The sequence below is a fragment of the Anolis carolinensis genome, chromosome 5, assembly GCF_035594765.1.
Source record: "Anolis carolinensis isolate JA03-04 chromosome 5, rAnoCar3.1.pri, whole genome shotgun sequence".
NCBI classification, from domain to species: domain Eukaryota; kingdom Metazoa; phylum Chordata; class Lepidosauria; order Squamata; family Dactyloidae; genus Anolis; species Anolis carolinensis.
Genome location: NC_085845.1, coordinates 22,262,881 through 22,276,639, shown reverse-complemented (window position 1 = coordinate 22,276,639; position 13,759 = coordinate 22,262,881). Strand labels below are relative to the sequence as shown.

The window sequence follows — 13,759 nt, the reverse complement described above, 5'->3', positions numbered from 1 at the left end:
AACAATCTGTATAAACACAGATTTTGCCTGTGGATATTTCAATGGTTTGTTTTAAAAGAACTCATTATATCTCTTGGCAACATCAAAGCTCTATTATACAGAGCTGTCCATAAAGGACTAGCAAATAAACCTCTGTTTGGAACTTCCCAGGTGCAGAGCACATTCTCAGAGGCGATTAAAGTTTCAAAAGGCTGAGGGCCAACATAACATTTACAAGGCTGGGTTTAGGGAACCCCTTCAAAAGCGTTCACCTCTCCTGGAGAAAGGTCCTTGTTAATCAATCAGTCCTCCAAACACCTGTGTACTCAGCCACCACCTCCTTCAGATAGGCTGACAGTATTTACATGTCCTTTGTGATGATGTAGGTTAAAAGGAAACCCAACACCATGGCCCCAAGAAACTACTCAGGTCTGCGTGATTCAAACTGAGCTGAACTTACAGACATGAAACGAATCGTCCTGCCCTTCTGAAATTCAGGTTGCAAAGCAACGATTTTGAGAGAACAGGGAAAACAACTAACTGGCCACTTTCAGTTGGAAAAAAGCTAAGCAAATTATGCAGCCCAATAAATATTTGCAGTTGGGTAGCTGTTACTATTTACACATGTCAGAGTAATCCCCTTACTAAGTTCAAATCATCACAACGGGATAGCTAAAATTACTACATTGTCTTACCTAAGAACTGGCAAATGCATAAAAATCTGGAAACAACTATAACCAATTCTGAGGTATTACAATGACAAGATCAGAAAAATTGCCAAGAAAAATGATGTATCTGAATATAACTGTTCAGGTGTCTCTGACAAATGGGTATAAGCTCATTCATAAAACCTCAAGCAAGTGATTCCCTTCACTGTGGAAGTGAGCAGCATATACTAATTTTCCAAAGGAGCAACCATGTTAGTTTGTTGGCCCAAAATCTATAAACAGTCCTTTGATACTTCTAAAGGTTACCATATGATTGTATGCAACAATAAATCAAATGCAAGAATTGTTACCTAAAGCTTTAGGGACAAGTACATGTATGTACACAGCTATACAACTTTGGATAATGTTCTCTGCATTTATTGGATAAATTAGGCTCTATGTTAACAGACTTACTTCCATTAGCTTCCCCTGTACTATGTGCTAAAATGTTATTCCTCAGGTATTCTTTTAGAGATCGCCCACATTGCTTCTATAAGATAAGTTCTACTGGTGGGAAACAGCGAAGCAGAAGGGGTCCATCATACTTTTACAGCCAATGGAAAAACTGGACCTCTAAAAAGTGATTCCAGTTAGACTATCCCCAGCCAGGGGTCCAAAGCCAACCCTTGTAGCTGGATACATGGCACCTGTAGACAGAAAAACATTCTTTCCAAGACAAATCTGATGGAAGATGAATTCCCAAATGTCATGTAGCACAAAAGTAAGCAAATAAATATGTACAAGTGTTAAATGGAATCAATAGTGTCAAATTAATACTTCTTATAGCATGGAAGCTGTTTGGCCATGATGCTAGCAAGAACTCTAAAAATCATATGCCCAATGACGCTCCCTCCTCCAACCATTACATGACTATGTCAGCAGGAGGGAAGCAGCTGAGGACCATCCAGCTATGTTCTAATGGCTGGATGAATATTTGGTTGCTTCCCACTTCCCTGCAGTTTTCAAAGACATTCCTGTAGGAATGTCTTTGAATTATTGAATTACTGTCTTAATAATTCTTTATGCTGTTATTAGAGGAAAAGTTATTGTAAGTATGAATAACCAATGATCTTTTACCCTAAACAGTAGCACCAGGGGAATGATCACAGATACAAGAAGAAAAAAATCACATTAATCCCCAAGATTCCAATCACTTATCTGACTTTCTGCAATTTAGTATTACAAATTAAATCACGTGACACCAAATTATGTTTAGAACATAGTATGGCCTAAATCATTCATGGGGAACAAAAACCCAACATCTAGAGGGCCTCAACTTTTCACCATTATTATAAAATAAGGGAACTAAAAGGGTATTTGCACAGATGATAATTTGACCTCTGAAACAAAGAAAAAACATGGAAAACCACCCTGAATGGCACCACTATACCAACACGAATTTATCCAATCCTATCTGATTTTGCAAGTTAAGATGGATCAGGTTTAGTGAGTCATTTCATAGGAGCTAGGCAAAGAGTAACAGGAATGTTCAGGCAGGGTGAAGAACTAATTCTCTCTGAATCCTGATAGTCAGAGTTGACAATAATGGTCTGATTTCATATAAGGCAGATTTCTACTCCTATGTTCCCAACTCAGAGGTATGCAACTTCCTTTTTATTGTTTGCTCCCCAGTAATGTATACACTATGGCTTTTGGACTTTGAAGCTTTATTTGGCTATCATGGCTAACTATCCTTTCAAAGGGAAATCCTTCCTGAACCTGTCCTTGAAAGTCATCTAAGCTAAATGATCTTCAAGAATTAGAATATGTAAGTTATCTATGAATTCTACAAAGCATTGCTCCACCCACCTGCAGGTGTTGTTTTTTGAGTTTTCAGGACAGTAGTGATGACAATGACACCACAACATCTTCTGGGGAGGGGCAGCTGTACTTCCACCATCCTCTTTCCTGGGTTCCATGTTCACTTTCCCAGAACTCCTCAGGGGTCTGCTGTCTAGGAAGTTTCCTGCAGAAGAAAGTAAACAAAGTAAGAAATAAGTTACTAGGCTGAAATGCTAAGTATTTTTTCCTATGTCCATTTGTGAAAGATCAAAAACTATTAATCTGTAGCTAAACCAGCAAGAATGCATTCACTGATGGTCAAAGTGCTGCAAAGGAGTAACATGAATACAATCTTTTGTCAAAAATTAGCTTTTCTGAATTTGCTTGGAGCATGCTTTAAATCTATATTTTAGAAATAGCTTAATGACACTTGTAAAACATTCGACCATTTGCTGTAGCAATGTGATATAATATAATATTAGATTGAGAGACTTTTTAAGGATATAACTACTGTATATAACCTCATGTATTAGGTGAGAGCAGGGGCCAAAATTATGGATTTTGATATGACCTGTGGATAAGTCAGCAGCTATTCTGCAGAGATGGGAAAGAACCAGTGTCACCTCGGGGGGGGGGGGGGGGGGGGGAGCATTCCTGGTCACTGCTACCATTTCCCTGTCCAGGTGTAAAAAAGGGCCAGAAGTGGCACCAAGGTAGAGAGAACAGAGATGATCAGTGTTTAGTCTTTTAGATTCTTCTGGGATGGACTAGGCTTTTGCTTTTACCACTCTACTAAGAGATAATTCCTTTTTAAAATAAGAGTTAAAGTACAGTCCTTACACTGAGCCATGGATAAGCCAACCCAGGTTTTCGGGGGTTGACTTTTTGACCAAAATGTCTTTATTTGTCCATTAGTATACCGGGCATGTAACATACTACTACAAGTGTACACATCTTTTGGTTTCTTGGGAGGGAAAAACAAATAGCATCTAATAGGAAATCTGAGTTGAGTGTTGTAGCAAATAAGTGAATATAAGCTTTGGTCTGCAAGTAGCCACTATTATTTGATTCTAAACAATCTTTATAGTACTTCCTTTAGAGGTCCCTTTATGCTTTTCTGTACCCTTCCCCTTCTGAGTGGATTATTTTTGGGCTAGGATATTTTCAAATCTAGCCTACACAGCACAACTTAACATCAACAGATGTTCACTTTCTGGGTCAGTGGAACAGAGCCTTTTAAAACTAAGTCCCTTTTCAGCAAAAAGGGGTTGTGACTGAATAACATTGTTATTCATGGACAGAGAATGAACTTTTCAAAATGTTCTAGGCAGAGGTTTCAGACATCTGGCTCGTGGAGAGACGTTACTTTAAAAAAATAAAGATTTTTAAAAAAAATACCGGATTCTATTTTCATCTACTTTGATATTTTTATAGAATTCACTAAGTTTTTCCACCTCCTGCAGCTGATGGAGTCATCAAGTTAAATCTTTTCTCCTCTTTCTTACTCTCTTTCACATATGCAACCCAGAGCAAATAATTTGGAATGTTATTGGGTGAATGCAGCTTCATGGATAGAAATTTTAATGATGAAGTAAATACCTCTTACTTAAATCAATGGAGCCTAAATGTCCTTAAAATGGGCTTCTGTGCATTGTTATACATAATCATTATCATTAGCTGAATGATTAAGTTTCACTCCCAGAAACACTTCCTTTAAAAAAAGTCAGGATATACCCTGCAGTAGTGCTGAATGAGCACAATCAACCCAGTGATTGCATCTGAACAAGCTGAATTGCATCCTAAAAATGATTGTTTTTATGAGAATGGGAAGTATTAATTGTTTTAACTTCCTACATTTTTCAAGCATCAGATAAAATAGCTTCCACAGGATATTTTGGCAACTAACCAACGATAGAACTGCAGCACTACATGGAAAGTACTATAAATCATGTCTCTCAAAACACAAATCTAATCTAGCCTATTTCTGAAAGGTGCAGTCAAACCAAAGTTTCATTGACATGGCTTTATTTGAAAAGGACTAGCCTTCTGCCACTCCACAGACCCCATTAAGATAAAATTGAAAATGGTCTTACAAGAGAGTGAAAACTTCCTGCAATTTAGGGTGAAACATCTGGAGAACGAGTAGAATATCAAAAATCGTCAACGTGGCATGCACACTGATAGTAAAACAATAGTCAAATATCCCCCATGCTTCCCCCTCTCCCTGGATAATAAACACATCATTAGATTTCTGTGCTGTTCCTTTAGGAGAGGGATGGGATTCACAGTGTCCAGAAGATGTTGGATTGCAACTTCCACCATCCCTCACCATAGGTGGTTTGCTTGGCCTGCTGGGACTTGAAGACCAAAACAAAGGTTATATGGCCACCTTTTAGGGGTGTGTTATCACTAGATTCCTCCATTGTAAGCAGGATGGATTAGAATGGTTATGTTAACCGTCCAATTCTCTAATTCAGAGTTTCTCAAATTGGGCTCCTCCAGATGTTTTGGACTTCAGCTCCCACAATTCCTATAAGCTGGTAAACTGGCTGAGCTTTCTAGGAGCTAAAATCCAAAACACTTGGAGGAGCAGAGTTTGAGAAACACTGCTCTAATTTTATTACCTGGAGGACTGAATGATTCCCACTTTTGCCTTAGAACAGTGGTTCCCAAGCTCCAGCCTTTCAGGTGTTTGGCATTTCAAAAGTCAGGAATTTTTGGAGTGGAAGTCCAAAGCACCTGGAGAACCAAATGTTGGGAACCACCACCTTAGAACAAACACATATAGGAAGTAAAACAAAGTTGGAAAGTATAGTTTTACAGTTCACCTACAGTATGATAGCCTTAACAAAGATTAGAGATACCCAATTTACAGAAAACTGACTTGGAACACTTTTATAATCAACAAGCTGCAGAGAAACATAACACAACAGAACATCTTATGATTAATTTGCAAAACAAGCCCTTTAGGAAAGATTCCCATGATAATAAAGACAATGGAATGATTACAATTTCTAATTATGCTGGGCAGATTAAGAAAAAATCAGAGAAAACATATAGTGTAGAGCAGGGGTCCCCAAACTTTTTAAACAGGGGGCCAGTTCACAATCCTTCAGACCATTGGAGGGCCGGACTATAGTTGGCCACTGAGCAATAATAAATAAATAATAATAATAACAACAATAACAATAAAAAGAGGGTTGGAAGAGACCCTTTGGGCCATTGAGTCCAATCCCCTTCTGCCTTGTGCATCGAAAGCACAAGGAAAGCACCCCTGACAGATGACCACCCAGCCTCAATGTTAAGAAGAAGAAGGAGGAGGAGGAGGAGGAGGAGGAGGAGGAGGAGGAGGAGGAGGGGTTGGAAGAGACCCCTTGGGCCATTTAGTCCAACCCCCCTCTGCCTCTGTGCACCAAAAGCACAAGCAAAGCATCCCTGATAGATGGCCACCCAGCCTCAATAATAATAATAATAATAATAATAATAATAATAATAATAATTGCTGTAAGAAAATCGCACAGACAGACTACAAACAGAGGCACAACTATGTGGCCCAAATGATTCATTGGAACTTATGCCTCAAGTACCACCTCCCAGCAGCAAAGAACTGGTGGGATCACAAACCTGCAAAAGTATTGGAAAATGAGCACGCAAAGATCCTGTGGGACTTCTGAATCCAGACTGACAAAGTTCTGGAACACAACACACCAGACATCACAGTTGTAGAAAGGAAAAAGGTTTGGATCATTGATGTTGCCATCCCAGGTGACAGTCGCATTGACGAAAAATAACAGGAAAAACTCAGCCGCTATCAGGACCTCAAGATTGAACTTCAAAGACTCTAGCAGAAACCAGTGCAGGTGGTCCCGGTGGTGATGGGCACACTGGGTGCCGTGCCAAAAGATCTCTGCCAGCATTTGGAAACAATAGACATTGACAAAATTACGATCTTCCAACTGCAAAAGGCCACCTTGCTGGGATCTGCGTGCATCATCCAGAAATACATCACACAGTCCTAGACACTTGGGAAGTGTTCGACTTGTGATTTTGTGATATGAAATCCAGCATGTCTATCTTGTTTGCTGTGTCATAAAATAATAATAATAATAATAATAATAATAATAATAATAATAATAATAATAATAATAAGGGTTGTAAGAGAAGAAGAGACCCCTTGGGTTATTTAGCCCAACCCCCTTCTGCCCTTGTGCTTTGGGGGCCGGATAAATGGCTTCGATGGGCCGCATCCAGCCCCCGGGCCTTAGTTTGGGGACCCCTGCTTTAGACTGTTAGGGGCCGAATTATCATTTGAAAAAAATATGAACAAATTCCTATGCACACTGCATATGTCTTATTTGTAGTGCAAATAAGGATTTCAATGGAAAGTGTGGGCCTGCTACTGGCCAATGAGATAGTCTAGTTAATTAGGATTGTTGTTGTTGTGTGCCTTCAAGTCATTTCAGACTTTGGGTGAGCCTAAATCTAAAATTATTTATTCATTTATTTACTACATTTATTTATTACATTTATATCCTGCTCTTCTCACCCCGAAGGGGACTCAGAGCAGCTGTATGTACATACAATATATTATATTATTAGTATAGCACAATATTAGTATTATATATTACTATATTGAACTATACCACTATACTGTAATATTATATGTAATATATAACATATAATTAATATTATTATATGGTATTATTATTAGTATTATATTGTATAACATAATATTTTATCAATATTATATGTATATATAGTATATATTATATTATTAAAATGATATAAAAGTATTATATTATAAAACTGAAGGTGGGGGCCAGGTAAAGGACCTTGGAGGGCCGCATCCGGCCCCTTGGCCTTAGTTTGGGGACCCCTGGTGTAGAGCTTTAGGGAGTGTTGCCGTTTTATTCCCAAATATTATTCATCTTACTAACTACCATCATAATCATATCACCTTTTTTCTTGGCTCTGAAATGTAAGGATTACAAGAATTAAAACAGAGAAAAACTCTGCTTTCCATATACAAAAATTCCATATACAAAAATTCTGCATCCATAGATTCATTGTCCACAACTTGAAAATCTTTTTTTATTTAAAAAAACACTTGATTTTGCTATGTTATATAAAGGGTACAATTTTACTATGCCATTTAAATAGTGAGACTTAGAGCATTTCGGTATCCACTTGGGGTCCTGGAATTAGCAGATTCAACGAGCCTATGGTACAACATACAAAAGTTAAAATATAATTAAATTATAAGTAGTTAAATGATATTCATTATAAAAACAAATACAGACAATCCTCTTCAGAACAACACTGTGAATTTTGGAAAATGGGAAGCTACGATTAAAAGTACAGTATGGATTATGTAATAAATGATGTATGTCATAAACTAAACGACTTGACCAGTTTACTATCACTCTGCCGCACAAACCCCTATGTTAAATACAAACACCAGCTTTCTGCAATCTGTCACAGACAACATTGTATGTATTCCAGTATACCCTTGCAGCCCATAGTAGAATCTTTTCTCCAAAAACTTGTGTTTGTAATGTTTTCCAGTGGGGACTTCCACTAGTGTATATTTATCCTTATTGTCAAAAGGTACAGGAGTACTTTAATATAGCCTTTCCAAAATGATTTGATACTAGGTTATTTTTTTTGTTATTGATCATGGTAGCTCAATTCCAGATTATTACAGATGTAATGATTTTATTGCACTTGTAAGTCTCAACGTGTGCTACTTTTCAGTAACAAGATGGGCTATAGATGTTAATACATGTAAGATATGTATTTTGAGAAAAAGATGAGCAGGGAATAGAAAAAGAAAACATGCTTCCATTTACTAAACACATAGCTGCTATCAATAGCAGAGAACACTTACATGGCAAAACACAATCTACATGATACAACAATCAACAAGAGTGGGCTTGATTACTATGAAACACTACTATGCAATTTACTAGATCTGCTCCAAAAGGACACAAGCATTTCAGCCTTTCAGAAATGCAAAGCAGCTGTTAAGCTTAACTGTGGTGGAAGCACGCTGGCTTCTCAATCTCTTGACAAGAATACAGAGGAATTCATTGACTATATTGGCAGTTGGCCACACATTTAGGAAGTGGGGGTGGACCTCTGCTGTTGGTTAGCAAAAGCCAAAATGCTGTGTCAACTGTCTACTCCATGCTTTGTTTTGGGTGGGTGGTGGGAAAGAGCCTACATAAGATGTCATGTTTACTTTTAGAAGTGAAAAGTAGCATGACATTCTCTCTTTTACTTTTAATATCCTGAGCTTAAGGAAGGAAATCTCACAAATGAGATCTGAAACCAGACTAAATAAAAGGCTGCTATATAGATCTAATAGCCTGCTCTATAAAACCAGCTAAGCCTGGCTACTTGAACCTTAGGGAAGAGAAAAAGCATCTGGGTGGGCAAAGGAGAGAATGAACAGTGGGGTGGATTAGGAGATACAAAGTGTGGCTATACAAACAAGTATGTTGCCTGGGAGAGGAAAACCACTTTGGCCAAGTATTGGGGAGAGGACTAAGCACTAGGGTTTTGGAGTTCATACGTTAGACCTTCAACTACAACTCATTCCTGTTTTTCTATTGTCCAATTCCTAATGGCAAATGTACACTAACCAGTAAAAACAATCTTATTACAGTAAAAAGATTGCATAGTGCATTTCATCACAATTATGTGAATCATCAGGCTGCTTAGACTGACAAAACATGAAATATATTTGGTTGGATAAATTAATAAACTGTACGTCATCCATATCTACATTCTAAGATTTCACGACTAACACTTGTGCAATTGTATTTAAAAAGGGGGGAAACAGAAGTTTGTGTAATGTGCTGCGGTTTCATGCTGTTTTTAAAATATATCTCTTGAGACTTTTCACAGAAAGGGATATCAAATCCTAAATGATCTGTGGTCTTTAAAAACTGTTTTGGTGTTTGATCAATATATTACAAAATTGTATTATGAAGAGGAGGCTTAATTCCTGTTCTTGAAACTACACTGACTGCATAGTATCAAAAAACTTTGCACTAGGAAAAAGTTGGTCTTCAAAAGTGTTGGTGATCCTTAGAACACTTAGCCAGCAGTAAACACAACTTAAATCAGTCCCATTTATTTCAAACTAAATGTGGGCAAAGACCATAGGACTGTACTAACAGGGGGAAAGAGATTTACTGGAAAGTGCTAGAAGTGAAATAAAGAAACGCAAGACAATGTACACAATCATGCCATTTTTTCCCAACAGGCAGCTAGCCGAACATTTTGTAAAGCCCGCTTCAATTAAATGGCATTCTCCAGTCATGTGTCTCTATGCATGACCTTTTATAAAAAGCCACTGAACCTCTCCATGCTTTCCTACAAAGAGGATAAACTCAACCTCATTCTTCATCATTCTCCTTCCCCTGAAGTATTTTGTTAAGGTAAAGGGGGGAGTGCTGACCTCTTCTACTTACATTCAATTTCCGTAGTCTTGTTTTTTGCTTTCCAAACCCCCCATCTCCCGGATGAGAATCATGTGACAAAGCACTAAACTACTGCTGCTAAGGGGCTTCCATTAACAAAACAGAGTGCCGTATGTTGTGTTAATCCTGCACCTGTGATCTGTTATTCAGCAGTAAAGAAATGCAGCCCTGACTATGGCTGTATAATATAGCTCAGCTGTTTTCCCCCAATCCACTTCAGCCAGCTTGTACTCTCTTTGATTGCAAAGTTGCCAAGAAATAATAAAATAAAATGGGGGAAAATAGTCCAATCAGTCAAAGACCTGCATAAAAAATACAAGGCACACATTGGCAGAAAAGTGAAATAATAACAAAGCAGGGCATTAAAGAAAAAGACCAACCTGTATTTATTTTCATATCTGGATGGGTTAAAAGCTGTTTGTGAAACCTGAACATGAAATGTCTTATTATAGCTCTAATATCCAAGAACCTTTCATTCAACTATACATTTGTGAAACATATGCACAATGTAAGTACAGTACAATAAAGAATGTGATATCAACTGTGTGCTGCAAGTAGATATTGAATAAGAGGAACATGATAAATTAGGAAAAAGACACATAGTCTGATTATTAACTGTGTTTAATTGGTATGTGTGAATAAATTTCACTCAGCAATAAAGAAATCCACCCATTTCCCCCAATTTAAAACTTATGGACATAATATGTATCTAATCTAACATTGCTAAAATATTTTCTTTCTTATAAATGTAGATGGTGAAGTACTCTTGTATTTATTGTTAACTGTCATAAAGTCAAATTTGATTTATGGAGGTTTTATGAATAAGAAACCTCTAAGGGAGCTTCCACACAGCCATATAACCCAGAATATCAAGGCAGAAAATCCACAACATCTGCTTTGAACTGTGTTATCTGAGTCCACACTGCCATATAATCCAGTTTAATGTGGAATTTATACAGATGTGTGGAAGGGGCCTCAGAACTGTACCTTCCTTGATTGAGTCTATCCATCTGGAATGTCTTCTTCTTTTCCTACTGTCCGCATAATTAATAATACAGCATTATTCTCTTTTCTAGTGAGTCATCTCTTCTCGTGGAATGGCCAAAGTACAACAGTTTGCTTATTAATCTTGAGTTTTAGAATGAATCCCAGCCTAACTTGCTGTAGGACCTACTTATTTGTCTGTTTTAGCAATCTCAGTATCTGCAGAACTCTTCTCCAGCACCATATCTCAAATAAGTTGACTTTCATCTTATCAGTTTTTTTTTACTGTCCAGTTTCACAACCATATATATAAAAATAGGGAATATGATGGCATGGACAATCCTAACTTTAGTATTCAGTGATATATCTTTACACTTCAGAACCTTCTATTTACTGTATGAAAATAATTTAAACTCCAACTTAAAATAATACAATGCATTTTTAAAAAGTAAAAAGCCATTAAAACACCTTATAACCTGAAGGAGGGGGCCAATCCAGTCTTCCTGTGAAGGGAGTTCCAGAGTCTAGGGATTGCCACCAAACATGCCCTTGCTTGAATCTCCACAAACTGTGTTTGTAATAGAGGTGAGACTGAGAGAAGGGTCTCTTCTGAGGATCTCAGAGTCTGAGCCAGATCAGACAGAGAAATATGATCTACCAAATAGTCTGGGGCTAAACCATAAAACAACAACAGCAACAATAACACATTTTATTTCTTACTTGCCTCTACTAATGGCTCGAAGTGGGCCACAACAAAGTTAAAACATATCAAAATTAAAATATACAATAATATATATACAGTATATCAAAATACACCATTATATATAAAAATATTAAACACAGAGTATGAAGATCAACATTCAGCAGCAAAAGAATGCAAATCCAAAACTCATGACTGAAAGTTAACTAGGTAGACCTGCCAGAAAAGATGGGTCAGATCTCTTTTGGCAGGTCATTTCACAGTATGGGGTGACCAATGAAAAGGTCCTCTGAGTGATGGTCGCTGGCCAGGTTCTGGCTAGTTGGAGTAAGCATCCCCGAGAGGACCTCAGTGTCCTAAGAGTGGATTGTGCAGGAGAAGGCAATCCTGTAGGAAACCTGGACCCAAACCATATAAGATTTTAAAGGTTATAACCATCACTTTGTACTTTCCCAGGAAACTGGAAATCAGTGGCATGACTTTAGTATGGGTGTGATACATTCACTTCTAAATGTTCCTGTAACTAATCTGGCTGCCCTGTTTTGAACTAATTGGAGTTTCCAAACTGGGTACAGAGGTAGAGCTTTGTAGGTCATAACCAGCACTTTAAATTGTGTCTGGAAAGAAATTGGCAGCTGTTTAAACTGTGAAACTGTTTAAATAAGGTAATCAGGGATGAAAAGATTTTCAACCTGATGTACTCATTTCTCTTTCCTGCTTGGATCTTTAAACATCTTTAAGATGCATTATAAATACGACAGTATTTCAATATATTATTCTAGACCAGGGGTCCCCAAACTTTTTAAACAGGGGGCCAGTTCATGATCCTTCGGACCGTAGGAGGGCCGGACTATAGTTGGCCACCGAGCAATAAATAATAATAATAATAATAATAATAATAACAACAACAATAATAACAAAAAGAGGGTTGGAAGAGACCCTTTGGGCCATTGAGTCAATCCCCTTCTGCCTTTGTGCACCGAAAGCACAAGCAAAGCATCCCTGACAGGTGGCCACCCAGACTCAATGTTAATAATAATGATAATAATAATGATAATAATAATGATAATAATAATAATAATAATAATAATAATAATAATAATAATAATAATAAAGAGGGTTGGAAGAGACCCCTTGGGCCGTTTAGTTCTATCCCCTTCTGCCTTTGTGCACCAAAAGCCATTAGTATTGCCCCTGACAGATGTCCACCCAGCCTCAATGTTAATAATAATAATAATAATAATAATAATAATAATAATAATAATAATAATAATAATAACAACAACAACAATAAGTGTTGTAAGAGAAGGCGAGACCCCTTGGGTCATTTAGCCCAACCCCCTTGTGCCGTGGGGGCCGGGTAAATGACTTCGATGGGCCGCATCCGGTTCCCGGGCCTTAGTTTGGGGACCCCTGTTCTAGACCATGACCATAAGTTTTAGAATATATAGCTCAGGGCAAAAATAGATTTTAAATCCAATCAAATATCAATTCCATTTATTTAGTGATTTTGGTGTGTTCTCTTAGGGAAACTGAAAAGAGAGAAAGTAGAGAGGCACTGATGAAGGTTTACTGTATTATATTGTGGTCCCTATCTTCAAGAAGGGGAAAAAAGGATGACTCAAACAATTACCGTCCCGTCAGCTTTACGTCGATACCAGACAAGATTTTGGAAAAGATCGTTAAGGAAGTGGTCTGCAAACACTTAGAAACAAATGCGGTCATCACTAATAGTCAACACGGATTTACCAAAAACAAATCATGCCAGACTAATCTGATCTCTTTTTTGATAGAGTTACAAGCTGGGTAGATGTGGGGAACGCCGTGGATGTAGCCTATCTAGATTTCAGTAAGGCCTTCAACAAGGTCCCCCATGATCTTCTGGCAAACAAGCTAGTCAAATGTGGGCTAGGCAAAACTACGGTTAGGTGGATCTGTAATTGGTTAAGCGAACGAACCGAAAGGCTGCTCACCAATGTGTCTTCTTCATCCTGGAAAGAAGTCATGAGTGGAGTGCCGCAGGGTTCCGTCCTGGGCCCGGTTCTGTTCAACATCTTTATTAATGACTTAGACGAAGGGTTAGAAGGCACAATCATCAAGTTTGCAGATGATACCAAACT

General features: G+C 37.8%; 1 protein-coding gene across 3 annotated transcripts in view; it reads right to left on the bottom strand.

Annotated features, from left to right (window-relative positions):
* Positions 1 to 13,759, bottom strand: part of bmpr1b (bone morphogenetic protein receptor type 1B) — a 239,177-nt gene that overhangs the window by 32,394 nt on the left and 193,024 nt on the right. For 2 of the 3 annotated variants that reach the window (XM_062982198.1, XM_008111070.3), the window contains exon 4: positions 2,496 to 2,652. In XM_062982198.1, the coding sequence (XP_062838268.1) occupies positions 2,496 to 2,652 (157 nt within the window). Of the gene's footprint in view, positions 1 to 2,495; positions 2,653 to 9,946; positions 10,046 to 13,759 lie in introns of those variants that run through there. The other variant, XM_016993803.2, reaches the window with a different exon arrangement.